The 19,611-nt window shown below is 37.3% G+C and overlaps 1 protein-coding gene across 1 annotated transcript in view; it reads right to left on the reverse strand.

Moving 5' to 3' along the window:
* Smp_001180 (hypothetical protein) overlaps positions 1-19,611 on the reverse strand; it is a gene marked incomplete at both ends in the record, with an annotated part of 64,869 nt that overhangs the window by 9,160 nt on the left and 36,098 nt on the right. Inside the window, 7 exons of the mRNA XM_018795179.1 lie at positions 851-904; positions 5,481-5,668; positions 7,990-8,204; positions 10,756-10,965; positions 12,814-12,997; positions 15,999-16,095; positions 17,954-18,341. Of these exons, the coding sequence (XP_018649517.1) occupies positions 851-904; positions 5,481-5,668; positions 7,990-8,204; positions 10,756-10,965; positions 12,814-12,997; positions 15,999-16,095; positions 17,954-18,341 (1,336 nt within the window). The remainder of the gene's footprint in view (positions 1-850; positions 905-5,480; positions 5,669-7,989; positions 8,205-10,755; positions 10,966-12,813; positions 12,998-15,998; positions 16,096-17,953; positions 18,342-19,611) is intronic.

A 19,611-nucleotide genomic window follows, 5' to 3' on the forward strand; every position in this document is an offset into this window, starting at 1 on the left:
GTACTATTTAAACTTGGATTATTGTTAATTTGGTTATTTATTCTCTGAAGAAGTGGCTTACTTTGAGTCACGAAACGTCAGAAAATCTAATTTTTCTACTCATTGGGATATTACAAATATATTATTTATTTATAACAATCTACCCAATGCTCAATTTATTCAAAATTATCAAATCAAAACTTGGTAATGATACCTAAAAAATCATTCACTTAGTATTGTTTGTTTGAATCTTCCAATTGATGTTTTAGAATTGGTCAGTCTCTAATTGGCATATGTGCATACTGTGCATATTGCCTCGATATATAGATTCAAACAAACAATACTAAGTGAATTTCAACTTCACCCCATTGCACAAGCAAGTGGCCATCAGGACTCAGTGACCGAGTGGATAACGCGATGGCGTTTGAAGAGAGAGGTACTGGGTTCGAGTCCCAGAGTGAACATCAACTTTGAAATACAGGTACATCCAGCTGACGAGTCCCAAATAGGACGAAACGCGCGTGAAACCGGATTCCACCGCTAGCCACTATCCATCTCTGCTTACTATGTTTGTGAAATGAACAATCAGTTATGAAATGTAATAACCAAAAGTTTCCTTGAGCTTAATTCCAAGTAGTAGCTATCGAAATGAAAAAAAATATTCCAAAAACTATTCAACTCATATCGGCAGTCTATCAAACTTCGTGGAAGTTTTATGTTGAGTTCTCGCAGCGCAGGAAAAAAAGTTGAAACGATATCAAAATAATAAATGCTTTATTTTTTTTTATCACAAAATAAACTTTTAAAATCATTCACAAGATTATAGTGCATATTCAAAATATTTATAATCATGTGTAGTTGAGGTACTCACCAGTATTAGCTACAATCCTTGTCACTTTGCAATCAGGAGATTCCATTATTTTACCTACAGGAAAAAAAGATAAAGTGATATTGGTATAACATATTTTGATAAATGTGTTGAATTTGTTACACAGTGACAATAAATGGTAAATATGTACCCATACGACATGACAGAATCGAAAGAACAAAATGAAGTTAATGTGAAAAATGATCAGTAGGATATGGCAAACATATGTTCACATAGTAAGTTATTAACTGACTTATGTTAAATAGTAATCGGTTCAAATGATACATATCTTAATGTTGATCTGACTGTTAGTAAATCAAATGAATCCAGAACGTTAGCCTTTGTTTTTTCACTACGAGTCGTCGAATTTGAGGTTCTCAGTACCCAGTAAAAGTCAATTAAGTATTCCGTAGAGATTACAAGTGACAGACATAAAAAAAAAAGACTTTGTATTTTGAGACCTAAAGCACACATGTTGAATAAATTTTGTAGTATTGACCGACATATCAACTAACTTATGTATCAATGCTATTCATGATTAATTATTTTACTTAACATGAGTATTATAAATGGCCAATCGCTAATCTATCTTAATAAGTAGGTCAGAAACTAGGAATGATCAAAGGAAGATGTGATATCAGTTCAAGAAATCATCGATAGTTAAACAGAGTCATGATGATGGTAGGTGTTAATAATACGGTCAATGTTCGAGAGATAAACGTGACCAATGGAAGAAAATGTTACATAATAGGAAGTGAAATCGATGACTGCCAGTCAGTCACAACGCAGAGCCTGTACGCACGTACATCGGTTCAAACTACCATATCTCAGCAACACAGAGAGATGAAGTTGTAAGGCCGAATCCTAGAAAACTAGATGTAGTGACAGTACCAGTGGCAATAGGAAAGATTATGCATCGAAGATCAGATTCGAGAAGAAATATAAATTAGTGGAAAAGAAACAAAGAAAGTTATGAGGGGTTTAGAACCTTAAGATTTGGGGGAAGTTAAAGTGTAAGGGCTGGCACTATGTCAAGCCCACATAGGCTATTCTAGCCTCTGGATAGATAAATCTGTTCGTTCTTCTCAAGCCACATTTTTACACTGTCACTTATTCCCTTATTAACCCAGACTGTCTTTTGTATGAACATGTGTGTTGCATTGATTATCCTACTCATCACATGTCTGTAGATTACCTTTATCTGGCTATAAAGATGGATTCACGCTTCGTTAAATCGAGTTGACTAACGCATCTTCTCCGATTTGTTTCGTTTCGCTCTCTTTCTTTCGTTTCTTTTCTTTGACAGTTTGTCTGGATCAATGACCGTATGAAATATAAGCATTCGAAATCCATTCTCGTATTTGATTTATTGAATTCCGTTATCCACCAACGCGATTTAAGTCGATGATTATGTACGGGGATTGGCGGCATGTATATTTCGGTAACAATCATCATATGATCTGACTGGAGTCAGATAAAAGGCAAGGATTTGTCGATCCTAGCTTTCTTCTAGACTATTCCTACACCAGAAAACATGAGCAGTCGAGGCAGGCGGTGGGCGGGAATACGTAACACGTGTCCCTACCACCTCAGTTGATGAAGATTTACTATTTCGTCAGTCGATTTACCATCTTTACATAGTACTTTATTAATAACCCAGACATTTTTTACTCCATAGTCCCGAAATACACGAGCAATGAATCGAAGACACCTATGATCGAATACCAGTGGCTTACGAACATTCTTTACTCCTAAGTGCCACTGAAACCAACTGTTTTTTTCCTAACTTTTTGAATTAAGTTAACAGTAGATATCAATAGTTTTTTCACAGCATTCTGAAAATAATGACAAGCTACCTTGGGATGAATATCATTTTCACTGTTGGCTAACTCCTCCAATTGTTTCTGAAGTATATTCCTAACTTTTTCGGCACTAGGTTGGACTCTAAGGAATTTTTATGCTGTGGCTATTCGACGTGCAGTAAAAAACACAAATACATGCTCGAACTAGAGCATTATCCGAATATAGACATATGCTCAAGAATGAGCGATGGTCTTCATTCGATCTCCTCCAACGATGATCTGTGGGAATGTGATCAAATCGAGTCCGTTCTTGAGCCAATTATGGAGGTCGCCACGTTAGACAATGTTCCTCCTGATGTTTAAATTTAGCGTTTGCTAGAAATAGTTATGAGCACAACTGTGGTAGCAGGTCGCTATTATTTGCTCTCTGAGCCGCTACACCATGAAATTTTCCTAATTGTCTTTCGGTTTGGTTTATACCACCCGTTTGGAGATCGAAATCACCTGTCACTACATCAGAACGTTTAGCTTTTCGAAGGAGGTTGGAAAGTCTCCTATAAAATTCATCTTTAACTTCATCCGACCTGTAACCAGTGAGGACGTAGACAAAGCCAAAGGCGTGTGTCACTATCTTTTTAAGTTTTTACTGTCGCATTTCGTTGGACGGCGCACAAGCGACCGTATACTGGAATCCATACTAACAGAGCCCGTTTTGCTTTAGAATTTTGTATTATACCTGCACCAATGAGGCCTCAGGAAGTTGTAGTGGAATCTCCAGATACTCAAAGAGTAAATCGTCTCGTTTCTTCATACTGACAAGGTGACGTCAAATGAATGACTGTACTTGGATCCTGTATGCACGTTTCAAAGATGCAGTATACATCGATCTAGAGAGATTCTAGAGTAACATGGTGGTTGGAGGTGGTCAACAGGAAACCCTGGACCCGGGTTTTGTGCTACTTGGCACTCGTCAGCAAGGTGTACCTGTAATCTTGAGGGAACTGATGCTCCCTGGCGGATTCGATCCCGTGTCACTCAGCTTCACAGCCAGAGACGTTACCACTGAGCTATTCGGGCCGCGACCGACCTCCTGTAGGACTGAAATCTAATCACAATTGATTGATTACTGGGTAGTGATCAATCTCATGCGTGTCAAGTCCTTAGTGCTGATCGAATGCTATCGATCAAGTTGCAATGTGGCCACCAGTCTAGGTGGCTCGACACTGCGTGCACTATATATATTAAGGTAACATGGTGGTTGGAGGTGGTCAACAGGAAACCCTGGACCCGGGTTTCATGCTACTTGGCACTCGTCAGCAAGACTGGCTGGCTCAAATTATTAGCATTGGTGATGCGTGGTGATGAAGATATACGAGAAGGGTTGGTCTTGGAGATAAAAGAATTATATAGAGGTGAAGGAGGGATTTGATCGTGAATAAGATGATCCCGTGTGCTGATAGGGGAATGAGGAAGGTTGTCACTTTCCGGCTCCCCACATCGTAGATGATGGAGGATGTACACATTTTTTATTTGCTCAAAAATCTTGAGTTTCAGCATTTTTCATGAACTTTTTATTTTAAGTGTCGAGTTTTCCCATTGTTGATGTTAAGAACTAAGTTTCGATTACTGTCATTTCCATCTATTTGTATTTTGATTGGATTACCTCTAACACTGCCATTAAATCCAACGTACTTAAGTAATGATGAATAATGGATAACTAAGGTATACAAGAGACGTGTTTCATCCCAATGTACCTGGATCCTCGCATTGATATTCACCCGTGACTGGAACTTACTATCTTTCAAATCAAAAGCCCAACGCATTGTTTTCTTATTTCATTTCATATGCTCGAAAGATGTTCTTAATGTTTAATGTGACAATCTTTCATCCTAATACTACTACTTCAATTCTGCTTCTTATCAATATAGTGTGTTTCAACTTGAACTGACGTACATCCATGTTAAGTCTGATGCTGATTACAACTAACTAGCCGAATGATTGACTGACTACTATGTACTTCCCTTACGTACGTTTTGTGAATCAATGGGATCACTTACTATGTTTTTTTGTAAGTAATAAATATTTGGAAATATCGACTTGGTAATTTTTTTCCTGTCAGTTTTTTCCGTCGAATGTTCTTTGTTGATCTTAAATAAAACGAATTTATCATCACGTTTGTGATTACATACCATTCGAAATATGAAGGCAATCTCTAGATATGCATTTAAACATCAGTGGATTTATTCGTGCAAACAATGATTGACATGAAACAGAGCCTTTGAATAATGCAACTAATCTTGAGAAAAAAAAGTATGAAGTAAACTTCTGCAAATTAATCATCATTGTGAAGTATACTTAGACTTGTTGAACAGGTGAATCATTTATCTTAGACTGTTATAGTAGATGACGCGCGTTTTAACTACCTGATAGAGGCACACGAGGTATAAATTTCTGAGAAGTGAAAACAAGTAGAAAAACTTGGTTTAAGGATCTTTGTCGATTTTTCTCAAACCTGTTAATTTGTTGAATAAAAACCTATTTTTATAGACAGCTAACTTGTCATTTGACATCAATTTCATTGGGATGTGAAAGTTGAATTAGTAAACTAGTTTTGTGAATAAACATTATTCGGTTATTGAGTATCATTGCATATTAAAAATCGACTGACCTGTTTCAGTGAATAACTATTCCCAAAGATACTTTCATTATGAATTATATAACTAATTCATAACACTTGAAGTCTATAACTTTACAAAAATAGTTTGAAATGATAGTTCTAAACACGAAAGAAATGTACTAAAAGACAAAAACCACAAGCAAAACAAACTTACTTAGACCATCAGGTTTTGCATAACCACAACGTCGACGTGCTTCATCTAAGTCTTTTTGTAACATTCGTAGACGTGCTTGTCGATCAACCTGACGCATCGCATCTAGAGCTGCCATTCCACTTGTATAAGTAGGTCGATAGTTAATGGTACTTCGGGAGAGTATATTAGGAGTCCGGGAATTGTAGAAGCTAGATAAAAATAAAAAAATGATCGAAAAAAACATGTTAACATACTATCTCTGAAGCTTCAACGTTTGTTAGTGACTTTCTAAACGCTCTCAATAACCTTAGACTAATTACTTATGCCAGTTATCCATCGTGAAGGAACTCTGTCCTGGATAATCCTATGCAGTTGCTATTCATTCTTTTGATGTCTGCTTCCGATTCTCGACGTAGTGTGTTCTTCAACCTTCCTCTTCTTCGTTTCCCTTCAGGACTCCAAGTTAGCGCCTGCTTCGTAATGCAGTTTTTTTATTTTCGTAATGTATGTTCCATCCACTTTCAACATCTTTTCCTAATTTCCTCTTCAGCTGGAACTTGGTTTGTCCTCTCCCACAGTAGGTTGTTGCTGATGATATTCGATCAACGGACATTCGGTATCTTGAGTAGACAATTGTTTATAAATATTTGTACCTTTTTGATGATAGTTGTGGTAGTTCTCCAAGTTTCAGCTCCTTACAGTAGAACTGTCTTGGCGCAGAGATTTCTGCTACACTGACTGTCTTCAGCTGCATTTGTTAGTGTGTATGGGATAGAAGAGTTAGGTCATCTGCGAAGTCCAAATCGTTTAATTGCATCCAACCTATCCATTGTATTCCGTGCTTCCACTCAGATGGAGAGGTCTTCATAACCGAGTTAACCACCAGAAAAAAGAGAAAGGGTGAATGTAAGCAGCCTTATCTGACTCCGATCCTCACATGGAATGCGTCCGTCAGCTGTCCTCCATGCACGAATTTGCAGTGTAGTCTGTCGCATGAAGTCCGTATGATGTTGACGGTCTTCTCAGCTACTCACACCATAGTGTCGAAGCAGGTTCCATGAAGTACTCGTATTCACACTGTCGAACGCTTTCTCATAGTTAGAGGAGTTAGTGGATGGTGACGAATTCCATTCAATTGATTGTTCAACATCGATCCGTAGTGTCGCGATTTAATCTGCACACAACCTATCTTTACGGAATCTGGACAGTTGGTGTCGAATATAGGTGTTTACTGAATCTTTCATCCAGTTCAGCAACACCCTGTTGATAAATTTTCCTGATACCGATAGTAGTGTGATGACTCTACAGTTCTCACACGTCCTGAGATCTCCTTTCTTCGGTACCTTGACGAAGTCCTCCTTCTTTCCAGTCCATCAGCACTTATTCTCCCTGAATGTAACGTGGAGCATGTTTGCAGTTTCTTCCATGGTTGACTTCAGAGCTTCAGCTGGTATATTGTCAGGTCCTGCTGTTTTCCCACTCTTGACTTGTCTGATTGTCATTTTGATTTATTCGATCGTTGTTAGGGTGACAACTTTGGGGAGGTCCGTATGTGCTGCTTCGATGAGCAACAGATTAAAAAAAAACTGGCCTATTCAATAGTTTCTTGAAGCTTTCCACCTATGTGTTCCTGAATCTCAATGATGGGTTTACCTTCCTTGTCCTTGACTGGTCACTCTGGTTTACGATACCTCCCTGCTAGTTCCCTCTATTGTATTATCTATTTGTTTCATATTCCCTTCTCTTGCAGGTTTTTCCACCGTCGTTGCTAGTTCTCCCATGAATTTCTGCTTATCGGCTTTAATGCTCTTCTTCACTTGTTTGTTTGCTTCTGCGTACTTTACTTGTGCCTTGACTTTCTCTGCTCGTGTTCGACTGTTGTTAATTGCTGTCTTCTTTTCTTCAATCTTGTCCAGGGTTCCCACAGAGATCCATTCCTTATGATGATGCTTCTTGCAACCAAGAGACTCCTGACACGTTGACGTTAGTGCTTCTTTGATCTCTTTCCAGTTGTCTTTTATAGTAGTTTATTCTTCCTAGAGTAGATATTGTAAGGCTTTGAACCTGTTGTTAAGAGTTATCTTGAATTGGTTCAGTTTGTTAGTATCTCGAAGGAATGCTGTATTGAACCATTGTGATGCTCTTTCCCTAGTTGTCCAGTGTTTCTTCAGCTTCAGCTTCATCTTGGTCACAACCAGCTAGTGGAGATCTGAACTTATTTTAGCTCCTGGTTTTCACGTTTTCCTTTGACCTTATGAACATTTTACTGATGCAAACATGATCTTTCTGGTTCTTCGTGGCTACTAGTGTTATTACTTCAATAAAGTGGTGTTTTTCATGCCCAACTCTCTTCGTTTATGTGGAAGTATTGTCGAGCTAAACATTTTCATTTATAGATATAACAAGATGCTCTGGGTACTGAACACCAGCAAAATAATTATGTTTTAACAAACACAAGTAAGATGTAGAAAAATTAAAGAAAGCTAAATAGAGTAATAACTTTTTTTTCAAATAGATAACTACCACTTACCGAGATGTATCAACTAGAGCAGGATTGATTCCAGCGGCTAAAAGTTGTTGTTGTTGTAAAATTTGCATTTGTTGTAATTGAAATAGATGAGCTTGTTGATAGCTTAAACTTAAACGTTTCTCTTGTTCATAACGTTGACGAGCCATACGCTTTTCAACACGTGTCAAACGATAATCTTTTCGATCAATTAATAATGATTCATGGGTGAATGGTCGCTAATATTAAGAAAATAAAATCCAACATACACATTATGAATATGAATGAATGAACAAGAGCTCAAAAGTGAATAATCACGAAATATTTATTTATTTGAACACATAAAGATTGATACAAACGAGCACCAAAATATATGTATGCGCCACAGAAAGTAGATATCATTAGATATGTATGTGGGTTGAAGTACTATCTATCTATTTATTCGAACACATAAACATTGGTACAAGGAGGCACTAAATACATATGCGCCACACAATAACAATGAGGGCAGTAGCAGTTATCAATGATTTAATAAGGGGTTGTGATACTGCCCGAGTGCCCAAACCAAAACAGGTAGTTTTCGTACGGGGTCATTTTCCGAACATTTCATCTAGACGTCTAATCCACAAGGCAGTGGAGCAACGTCAGAAAATACAGTCCCATAATAGCCGGTGACCAACAATAGGTCTACACGCCATTTGTTTCATCAGAATCCTGGAGCCCATGAGCACCATTGGTTCAGAATCAAAGTTTTCCAACTCCTCTAGGTGGATCCTTCATATCCACCAACCCGGTTAAAGTGCCGGACATTCGCTTTTTGTCCTATTAATTTCGTGAACAACACCCCCGACGCGAAAAAGCAGTGAGTAGGACGTTCATGAGTGGCTGTATATGCGTGGTCATGTGAAAACATTTCGAGAGGGGGAGTGGACTCTTTCCACTCCCGGCAGTACCAGAGCAGTAGTTTAAATGTATAAAGGAAACTTTAGATGAGATTAAGATGGGAAACACACTTCAAAATAAGAGATAACAATTCAAATGAGCTCCATGTACCAGTTAACAAGACTGACAATCAAAAAATTACAAGAAACAGATCCATGAGATGAACGAAGAGATAGAACAAGGAATAGGGAGAATAAACTCATTCTTGTTGATATAAGCTATATTACACGAAAACCGGGCATAAACATGAATTTTAAAGTACACACATTTCAAACTTAACTAATGGTAGTAGAAAACATAAGACATACACGATACGATTCTATAGGTGAGAATAAATTGGTGAAATAAAAAGTACAATATGATATGAAAAATCCAGATCTAAAGGATGACGAAGAGTAAATGCATCTGAACTATCGCGACTGATTCTGAGCAAAAACAACCAACATCTCCAACTATTAATCAAGATAATCTCATAGACTCCAACCCGATATTGTGTATCTACCTACATGTCTCAGTTTAACAACTGACGAATTAGCGGTCTGATACGTTTTGATTTGGCCGCCCCTAGTATTTGTCCAACCTACTTGTTGTGACAGACGGTGGCCGAAATCTGATATTAATACACGACGTGCTACGTTCTAACCCCGCTCCATTAGCTATCTAGGCAAGAACACGAGAGTGAACGAGAAAGTATATCGGTTACCGAATGAAATGCGTAATATATATATATATATATATATATATATACCCCTTAGGAAATTAATCCATTTCTTAGCCAATGAGATGCATATGTCACTTACATCACTTTTGAACACCATCGATTGACCTTCTCGGTAGGCTACTTATAATTGACTTACAATATCACCTTTCCCTCCCAAAAATAAGTCTTGCTCCTTAGACTTAATTGAAGGCGTTGAGAGAAATGTCGTCCTCTTAATGATCTTCTTGTGGTCTGGCCATCACTTCATCTGAGCTGATCTTGCCGCTCCAGACTGACCGGATTAATTAAATAACCAAGTGGCAATTTCGTGCTAGGGAAGTTTTTTCCGGATGTGGTTTATGTGTCTCACCAGGTATTTACCTCGAACATCAATTTCGTAAATCACGTCACCAACTCCTCTTAGGATGACACTCATTACCCACATGGGCCACGATTGCTGAAAGTTTCGTACATACAACTGGTAACCCGCGTATAGCATATACCCAATCACCAATTACCGAGGCACACAATCCTAACTAGTGTTGGAGACGGATGGAAGAAAATAAGACGCAGCTAAACCAAAACTTGGCATCAGTCCATAAAGTCACTAACTTCTTGCCTGAGCCATGTTGGCAAAGGTACACCACTCCGTTAGGGTCCGCATGACTATCGTATCTAATGATTGGAGACTAGCTAACATGGCTCAGAATTGATCACAATGATATAGGTGTATGCACTCTTTGTCTTCCTTTAAACCGTGAGATTAAAATTGTTTAATAACTTTTTTTTCTACGAACTAATTCTTTCTCCCTGTATCATATCCTTATATGCAATCTTTTTTTACTACCATTGAAGTAACAGCTTCTATGAATTTGGTGTTCATCTGGTTTTGCTAATGAGGTGTGGCAACTTGGACCGATGTGTGCCTCGTCCTACGTCATAGATGACCGACTGACTGAACCCATTGGGAAACTGATGCTCAATTCTTCTCGCCTTGTGTTTATAATCTCGTCTTTATACATGCTACCCCTACATCAGATAACATCGCTCATCAAGGCGTGGTCAGGTATACGTAATATACATTGAAACCATCCCAGTCTATGGAAATTCATTTATATTCACAATATTTTAAAAAAAGTAAAACTTACTTTTGTGATCCATCGAGTGTGCTTTTTCAAAACATCTGCAAGTATCGGATCTGGTTGGATGATATCTTTACAAATTTCTAAATCTTCATCTGAGATCGTCTCCATATCTTTATCTTCAAATGACATTAATAATTCCACTTGTGAACGCGTAAACTGTTGTGTTGGATTTAATTCATCGACAACACGATCTGACATGCCTTGTTTAGTTACCTTAAAATTTAGAATAGAAAAATATAATGCACTGAGTGATAATATTCCATACATGGCGGTGAAAATATTGAGAAAGATGAACAGAGATATTCATTAGATGGAAAGTCCTGTTGGGCGGCCCATGCTCCTCTTCACGAGGGGTAACAGGAATAAGTAAGTACATAATATTGGTTGGGAACTCTATACACAACATTGATGTCAATAATGTTTGAGGCAAACTTTTCTTATTACATTATTGAAACTTCTCCCTACTTTCCTTCAAACTTTAAAAATTAAATCTACCTTATAAATATAGCACTACAGTTTTTGTGTGGCGCATATGTACCTGGTGCCCTTTTGTACCAATATATATGTGTTTAAATAAATAAATAAATAAAGCACTACAGTTTAATCATTCATTTGACCAAAATCATTCTTATGAACTATCGATTCTCATGACCGTCTCGAAACTTAAATTAATTTACAGAGGGGTTTTAACACAGTCTTTTTCAAGAACGTAGTATAACCGTAGTGGAAATTTTGATTCATTTAGTTAGACGAGATTATGTTCACTGAAGATACACAATATGTTTCTAAGTGTCTGTAATTCATGAAAAGCGATCAGAATGAAAAAAGCTGCAAATGGTCTGGTAGATGCCATCTTGGGATAATCATTTTTTTCGATTTATTTATGGAACCAGGAAAAAAAAACATGTAGTACAGTGTAATAAACTAGTGTCTCTATAATTTCAGAGACATATGTAAGTAGATCACCAGATAAAATTGCGTGTTCTGCAATCCGGACAATACTACGGAGTTTCACTAAATGACATGGCTCAAAATCGTTTGCAATGGCGAAGGTACATCCACTATTTGTGTTCTACCAAATTCTAATCTTCTGAATTCTTCATGTCTCTATCCCTTTTCTCTTTTCAAATTTATTTCACTAGATTATACTCTTTTAATAACATCTTCAAACCCTAATCTTTCACATAATGCTTATACTCTTACTATTTCTACCACTATAGGACTTGAATCGGCAACTGCATCTCTGTGCTAATGTGGTATGGCAACTCGAACTGATGTACGTACGTACGTACGAAGTTCTACGTTGTGACTGACTGAAAACAATTTTTTAACAACGATCAAAGGTGGTCATCACAGTAGTGGTAAATTTAGACGCCTGAGTACACTACACTATACTAAAATGATGTTCTTTTCATTCCAATCTACAGAACTCAAAATAGTAACTTTATTGTAAATATCCCTTAAAAATCATAATCAATAGGAACTTAAAATCGGATACACAGAAAAATTGTTCAGCTCATGTGGTACTATTTGAGAGGATCAGGAAAAATCTGCTTTAACTTTTTGGATACACGCCTAAATTTTGACGGCGTTTTGATAAGAGTATGGAAATCTGAGATTAACAAACGCATAAAAATCTACAACTGAAACTTATCACGAAAATCTGAGGGAAATCAGTGAATTTCTACTTCAACTAAGTAAAATATGTCTGCTATGAACACATGAAACTAAGGATGAACGGTGATCGAAAGAAAAGCATTTGAAAAAACAAGGTGCTTTCAAAAAGTCTTTTAAAAGTAATGAGTGTATGAGAACTATTGTAGTAAGCTGTGAACACAATGTGGAGCGAAGGTAACATTAATTCCCAACGGATAAGTACCTCATGTGACAATTGTAATTTTCAAAGTCACATGCTAAAATCAGTATTGCACTACCTGAAGAGAAGTGGTGTTTACAACGTATAAAATTGTTGGTAATTGAATTAACGAACGACCAAGTGAGAGTTTAATGCTTCAACGCAAAACTGGAGAAAATGTCTGAAAGATATTTTTAAAAGCTTACTTGTCGATCGTATATTTTCTTCTCCATAGTATTATCTGAAACCAGTCGATAAATATAACACGGTTTTACTTGACCATATCGATAAACACGACAAACTGCTTGACAATCATGACAAGGATTCCATGAAGCATCAAATACAACAACACGATTTGCTCCAATCAAATTAACACCTAGACAACCAGCTCTATAGCAAACAAAAAAATGGATAAATAAACGGATAAACACAATGTTCTCATGCATACATGGTTCGTTCAATGAATATACAAACTGGAGTTGAAAATACTAATCCAATGACGGCGGACGCTTATGAGAACAACAATTTTTTCCAAGTGGATCAAGCATTTCAATATGAGTAGTAAATAGAAGGATTATAGAAAATCAAAATGACCACGGGCTTATTTTATTAATGAAAAAAGTGAACGTATACTGGATCTCAAATACTTTCAGATTTGCTACCCTCTCTCCGAATGAATGGTAATGAGCTAGTTATAGAAAAATCACATGTAACCACAATTCTAGCCTTGAGTAAACCCAGATATATTTTGCGAAAAATTGAGAGTGTAGTGATGGAAAACTTTTACGTTATTTCGAACCAAATGAAAATAGGTAATATTTGGTTTCTAAAATACGTGAAATCGACAAAAAATATCATACAACCAACAAGTGTATATAAGATGGTGTTCAAGCTAAATCACAAGAAATACTTGTTCCCAATAACAACTGTGGGTGGGTTGGAGAATGCTGGTCGGCAACCTATGCTCCATTGGGAGTAACAGGCGTAAGTAAGTAAGTAATAACAACTGTGTTAAAGTACTTGACATGATTCAATGTATAATCAAAAGTGTTTAATGTAGCTAGGCATTCTCCCACTGTAAATCTCAAACCCACGTTTAATAAATTTGTAAACACAAGGGTGTCAAAGCATTACATTACTGCTGTTATTAGTCAGTAATGAAAACTATAAGTTTGTAACCCTACCTCACAACACTAGCTCAACACTTAATAAGTAAACTTAACCTCTTTCCTTTACTATAAAGAATAATTCAACATGAGAGAGTTAAGTTTTTACAACAAGGGAGTTATTATACTGTTACTTAATTACTTTTTTATAATTACACGTCATTTCTTAATTGGTTTATAAGTTGCTCAAGATTATCAGCAAAGTACACTTTAACCGCAAAACGTGGAATGAAGCAGCTAGAAAATTTAAAGCTTGACGGTTTCCATAGGAGTGGTTTGAACAATAGAAACAAGGATATGATAAGTGTATTAGTACAAATGAGGAGTGTTTTAAAAATCGACGTAAAGCTCAAGTTACGTGTTTATCGAACAAAATAGTTGATAAAAAACAATAATAATTAAACTATTGACTGGAACATCCTTGAATGAACAACATAATTCCTGTGCAAAAGAATCTTCCCACTAGTCATACAGTTGTTATGCGAGACTCAATTTCAGTCAGTCAGCTACAACGTAGGACCAAGCACATATATGCATCGATCCAAGTTGCCATACCTCGTTAGCACAACAAGATGAACACCAAACTCATAAAAGTAGTTAATTTAGTGGTGGTTGTATATAAAAGATAGGTTGTATATAACGATATAGTAAGGGAAGGAAGAAAGTTATGAAGCAATTTCAATCTCATAGTTTAAGGGAAGATAAAGAGTGTATACACCTACACCATTGTGATCGATTCTGAGACATGTCACACAGAGTCTCCAACCATTGGTTACGATAGTCACGTGGGCCCCAACCAAGTAGTCTGCATCTGCCAACATGGCTCAGACTAGAAGTTAGTGACTTCAAGCACTGATGCCATGTTTTGGTCTGGCCGCCCCGAACTCTCTTCCAACCATCCCCAATACTAGTCAGCATAGCACGTCGTGGTACTCGGTGTTCAGGCATACGTAACACGTGGCCCAACCATCTCAGTCGATGAAGATTCATGACCTCATCAACTGATTTACCATCATTTCCTAATACCCTGCGTCGAACCTCACTGTTACTTACCCGGTGATCCCAGCAGATGCGAGCAATATTTCTAAGGTATCTGTGGTCAAATACTAGTAACTTACGAGTATCTTCTACTCTTAATGGCCATGTTTCACAGCCGTAAAGTAGAACAGAGCTAACTGCTGCACAGTATACTCGTCCCTTAATTGACAGACGGTTATCTCGTCTCCGCCAAAGGTGACGTAAGTTGGCAAAAGCCAAACGAGTTTTTGGAATCCGTGCTGAGGTTTCGTCAGACGCCAACCCATTAGGGCTGATCAGACTTCCAAGATATGTGAAGTTGTCAACATGTTCGGCTAGTTCACTCTTTATCCTTAGTTCAGGTGTTGACGAAGGCCAGTCCTGGAGTAACCATTTATATTTAGATGGGGAGAAACGCATTCCAAACATCCTGGCATTGTTGCTCAGTGCTAACAGAACACTCTGCATTTTATCAGCGTCTTCACCAAACAGGACTATGTCATCTGCGTATTCTAAGTCGACTAGTGAACCTCCTGGTAGGAGATCAATTCCTGAAAATTCAGTCGATGAGAGTGTTATTTCTAGCAATAGGTCTATAATGAAGTTAAACAAAAATGGGGATAGTGGACAACCTTGACGTACACCACTTGAGGTTGTAAAATCATATGACAGTTCGCCATAAGCTCTCACTCGACTGGTAGTGTTCGAGTAAAGAGCCTTCACAAGGTTTATATACTTCTGAGGTACATCATTCAACGACAGACATTGCCACAGAATCTCTCGGTCTACAGAGTCAAATGCTGCTTTCAAGTCAAGAAAAACTATCATTGTCGGACGCCGATAAGCATGTCTGTGCTCTAAAACCTGACGAATAGTGAATATGTGGTCGATGCAGCCATGACCAGGTCTGAAGCCAGCCTGATTTTCTCGTGTTTGCAGTTCACGAGTCTTAGTTAAGCGCCCGATAATTATTGAGGCAAGTATTTTAGATGTTATGTTAGTCAGACTAATCCCTCTATGGTTATCACAGGATGATTTTGGTCCCTTCTTATATATTGGGACCAAAAGTGACTCAATTTAGAGATGATTCCAACTAATTATGTATAAAGATATATAAATATTGAAAACATAATAACACAAACAACAATCAATACACAATGTGTTATTGTCATAATTGTTAATAACAATGAAACATAGATTGAACTCACCTAGTTGACATAAGAAACAATTTTGCTGGATTTTTAGGATCATTAAAATTATTGATTAATTTCTCACGTTCACTTGCATTTGTACTACCATCTAGACCTATACAAGTAGTTGAAGTGAATAGTATGTTAAATATATTTTACCATACTGATTAAAATTACGGAAGATAATTTAAGCAGATGCATTTCAAAGCTGAACAAGCAACAATAAACCAGTTTACTGAGTGTTTAAAGACAGTGAACAAAATCAACATATTGACATCGTAAACTAGGTTGTAGGATAGATATAGTTCAATAGAAGAGAAACATCATACTTAATATTTAGATTGTGAAACCTAAAGTCTCACAAAGATAGCTTAAAATAATAGTCGAAAAGTTTTATTTCACTACTAAATGTGTATTTGAACGTAGTGAAGATATTTTTAGAGTCTCAAAATTATGAAAATACGGCGGGACAACTTTATGGACGAGCCAATCAGAAGCTTTCGCGGGGTTTTTAAGGTCACGGCGCTAAGTTCGGTACCTGATGCTTACGTACGATCGGTTTACAGCGGATTTTAGAGAAGACGTGATAATTCAGCGTCTACAAGAGAAGGGATTATTAAGAAGTTCCTATACTTGTGACTGTGGTACTCAAATGACATTTTCGCTCGATCACGATTAAGGTTAAGACCCTAACCCTAAACCCTAAATCCTAAACCATACCAACATACCAAAACATTGAAGCTATGTGGTCGAGGCTAAAAGAAATTTTGAGACCATATCATGGCTCCAGAGGCCGACTAATATGGAGCCATATGGATGAGTTCCTGTACCGTATGCACTATGATTTTAGAACTTCTGAACCTATATCTGACTTTGAGAAGTTTTTGAGCCATGTAAAAGAACAGTATCCACTTTAATTTTTTAGTTTTGTAAAATATATTTTTACTGTATACTAACAGTCTTCTGATTGGCTAATATTTCTCAAGGTCATTTAAGATTCGTTCAAAGGTCGTCCACAAAGTTTAGTCTCGCCGACATATCATTTACACTAGAAGTCATTTCATTAGTCACTATCGACGCAGAACGTGATACGAGTATGCATCGAATTCAAGTTGCTATATATCACATCAACACTCCATGAAAAAAATAAACAAGATGAAAAACAGAGAACTTGAGATAATAAAAAGAGTAATGTAAATTGAAACGTGAGAAATAGTTCGAATGGAACAAATTAAAAACTAGAAATGATACTCAACTCAAGATTTAGAGAAAGATAAAAACAGAAGAAAAGTGAAACTGTGCTAATGTGACCAATTTTGTGGCCTCATTTCATCAAACAATAAGGATAAACAAATTTGTGAAATTAGAGACTGACACTGAGAGTGGTCAAGAAGACTAATCAGCAGCACAGATACAAAGAAATATCAGTAAATCTACGAGACAGTTACAAACAGAACACACTGTTAACATAAGCTCAACTAAGTCGTTACAGAGCAAGCAAATTTAAGTGATCAATTATGCTGAGTTTAGTCAAAGGATACTAAACAAATACGACAATTCGGTTGATGAGGTCATATCGGGTTCCACATTGCTGCTTAGAACTGACTAGCTGAACATCACTTACAAAGAGATTATGGTATGATCAACATGAGAACAGATATATAACTCACGGAAATAATGGACATTACGAGTCCAGACGGTCGGTTCATCCAAACAGCCTCGACGTGTTGACAGCCTATAGTGTAAAGATTTCGGAGTTTCTTCTTCTTCCTCCCTCTCCGTCTTGTTCTTGATCTCTTCTTTACTATTTCCCTGTCCTTCTTCTTTCATCGTTTCATCAGGTTGATTGGAATGAAAGTGATCAACTCCATCGTAACCATACCCTGATTCATTGCATTTATGATCATCTTGATTCTGTTCATCATTCTTCTGTATCGTTGTTGAAGGATTGTAAGAAGAAGTTTCGAATTTACCAGTGTCTTCTGATGGAATTTCGGATGATTTTGATGGAACTGTTTCTGACTTATCAACACCGCCAACCGGCAATGGCAAATGGCGCAATATACGTTCTAACAAATCTAACGTATACAAACTCTGTGTAAAAACTAATAATTTATCACCGGCTAAAACACTTCCTTTCAATATGTCTAAGAACAGTAGAACTTTGCCACTATGTTCTACATTACCCGCTTTAAAATCATCACCCCATAGTTCTTGATCACCAGCCCAGTCATATGTACCAACACTTGGTTGGTGTGCATAGTTCTGAGTGTAAAAATAACCCGGGTTAGGTAAGTTATTAGACTGTCCAGTGTTGGAAGGAGTTCCACCACCAGCAGTAGAAGTAGGGAACATAGGATTCTACAAATAAATTATTGGAGAAAAACAAGGAAGGTGTGGCGGAGCAAAATAATAATACATAAAATTATAAGTTTAAAACTTATCACCACAAAAAAAATGAAAATACAAAGATAGATATATTGTATAACTTTCGCTTAGCTGAACGTACACGGTGTTGCTTGTGAAACTAATGGAAACATTTAGATTTTCAAGATTAGCTTACAAAATTTACTGTCACTTGCATTTTTATACCGACTAAAACAGATTGAGAATATCAACAACCGGATAACTTAAAAACCCCTACCAATTAAATTTACATCAATTGCACCAATGAATGGCTATCTGAACCTAATAACCACGTGGATAGAACCATGATATTTGAAGTAAAAAGGCACTAAGTTCAGATTCCGCGAGTCAATGTCAACTCTGAGATGAATGAACATCTAACTGTCGAATTTCAAATAGAATGAAACGCGTGTCCTGGATTCTACTGCTACGCGCAATCACTCTCCAATATAAGGTACCATTAGTTCGTGATACAATTAGGCACGTGAAGCTTCAGAACTGCTGCTAATACAGTTAGTCAGATAACGCACGAGCGACTGTCTAAGGGAATCCATACTTACAGAGCCTGTTCTGATTTTATCTATTTATTTATTCGAACACATAAACATTGGTACAAGGAGGCACTAAATACATATGCGCCACACAATAACAATGAGGGCAGTAGCAGTTATCAATGATTTAATAAGGGGTTGTGATACTGCCCGAGTGCCCAAACCAAAACAGGTAGTTTTCGTACGGGGTCATTTTCCGAACATTTCATCTAGACGTCTAATCCACAAGGCAGTGGAGCAACGTCAGAAAATACAGTCCCATAATAGCCGGTGACCAACAATAGGTCTACACGCCATTTGTTTCATCAGAATCCTGGAGCCCATGAGCACCATTGGTTCAGAATCAAAGTTTTCCAACTCCTCTAGGTGGATCCTTCATATCCACCAACCCGGTTAAAGTGCCGGACATTCGCTTTTTGTCCTATTAATTTCGTGAACAACACCCCCGACGCGAAAAAGCAGTGAGTAGGACGTTCATGAGTGGCTGTATACGCGTGGTCATATGAGAACATTTCGAGAAGGAGAGCGGACTTTTCCCACCCTCGGTCATACCATGGCATTTGAGGGCTGTTCTGCTTTAAAATTTTGTATTATACCTACACCAATGAGGCCTTGGGAAGTTGTAGTGTGATCTCCAGATACTCAAAGAGTAAATCGTCTCGTTTCTTCATACT

This window comes from Schistosoma mansoni, chromosome 1 (genome assembly GCF_000237925.1).
Source record: "Schistosoma mansoni strain Puerto Rico chromosome 1, complete genome".
NCBI lineage: Eukaryota > Metazoa > Platyhelminthes > Trematoda > Strigeidida > Schistosomatidae > Schistosoma > Schistosoma mansoni.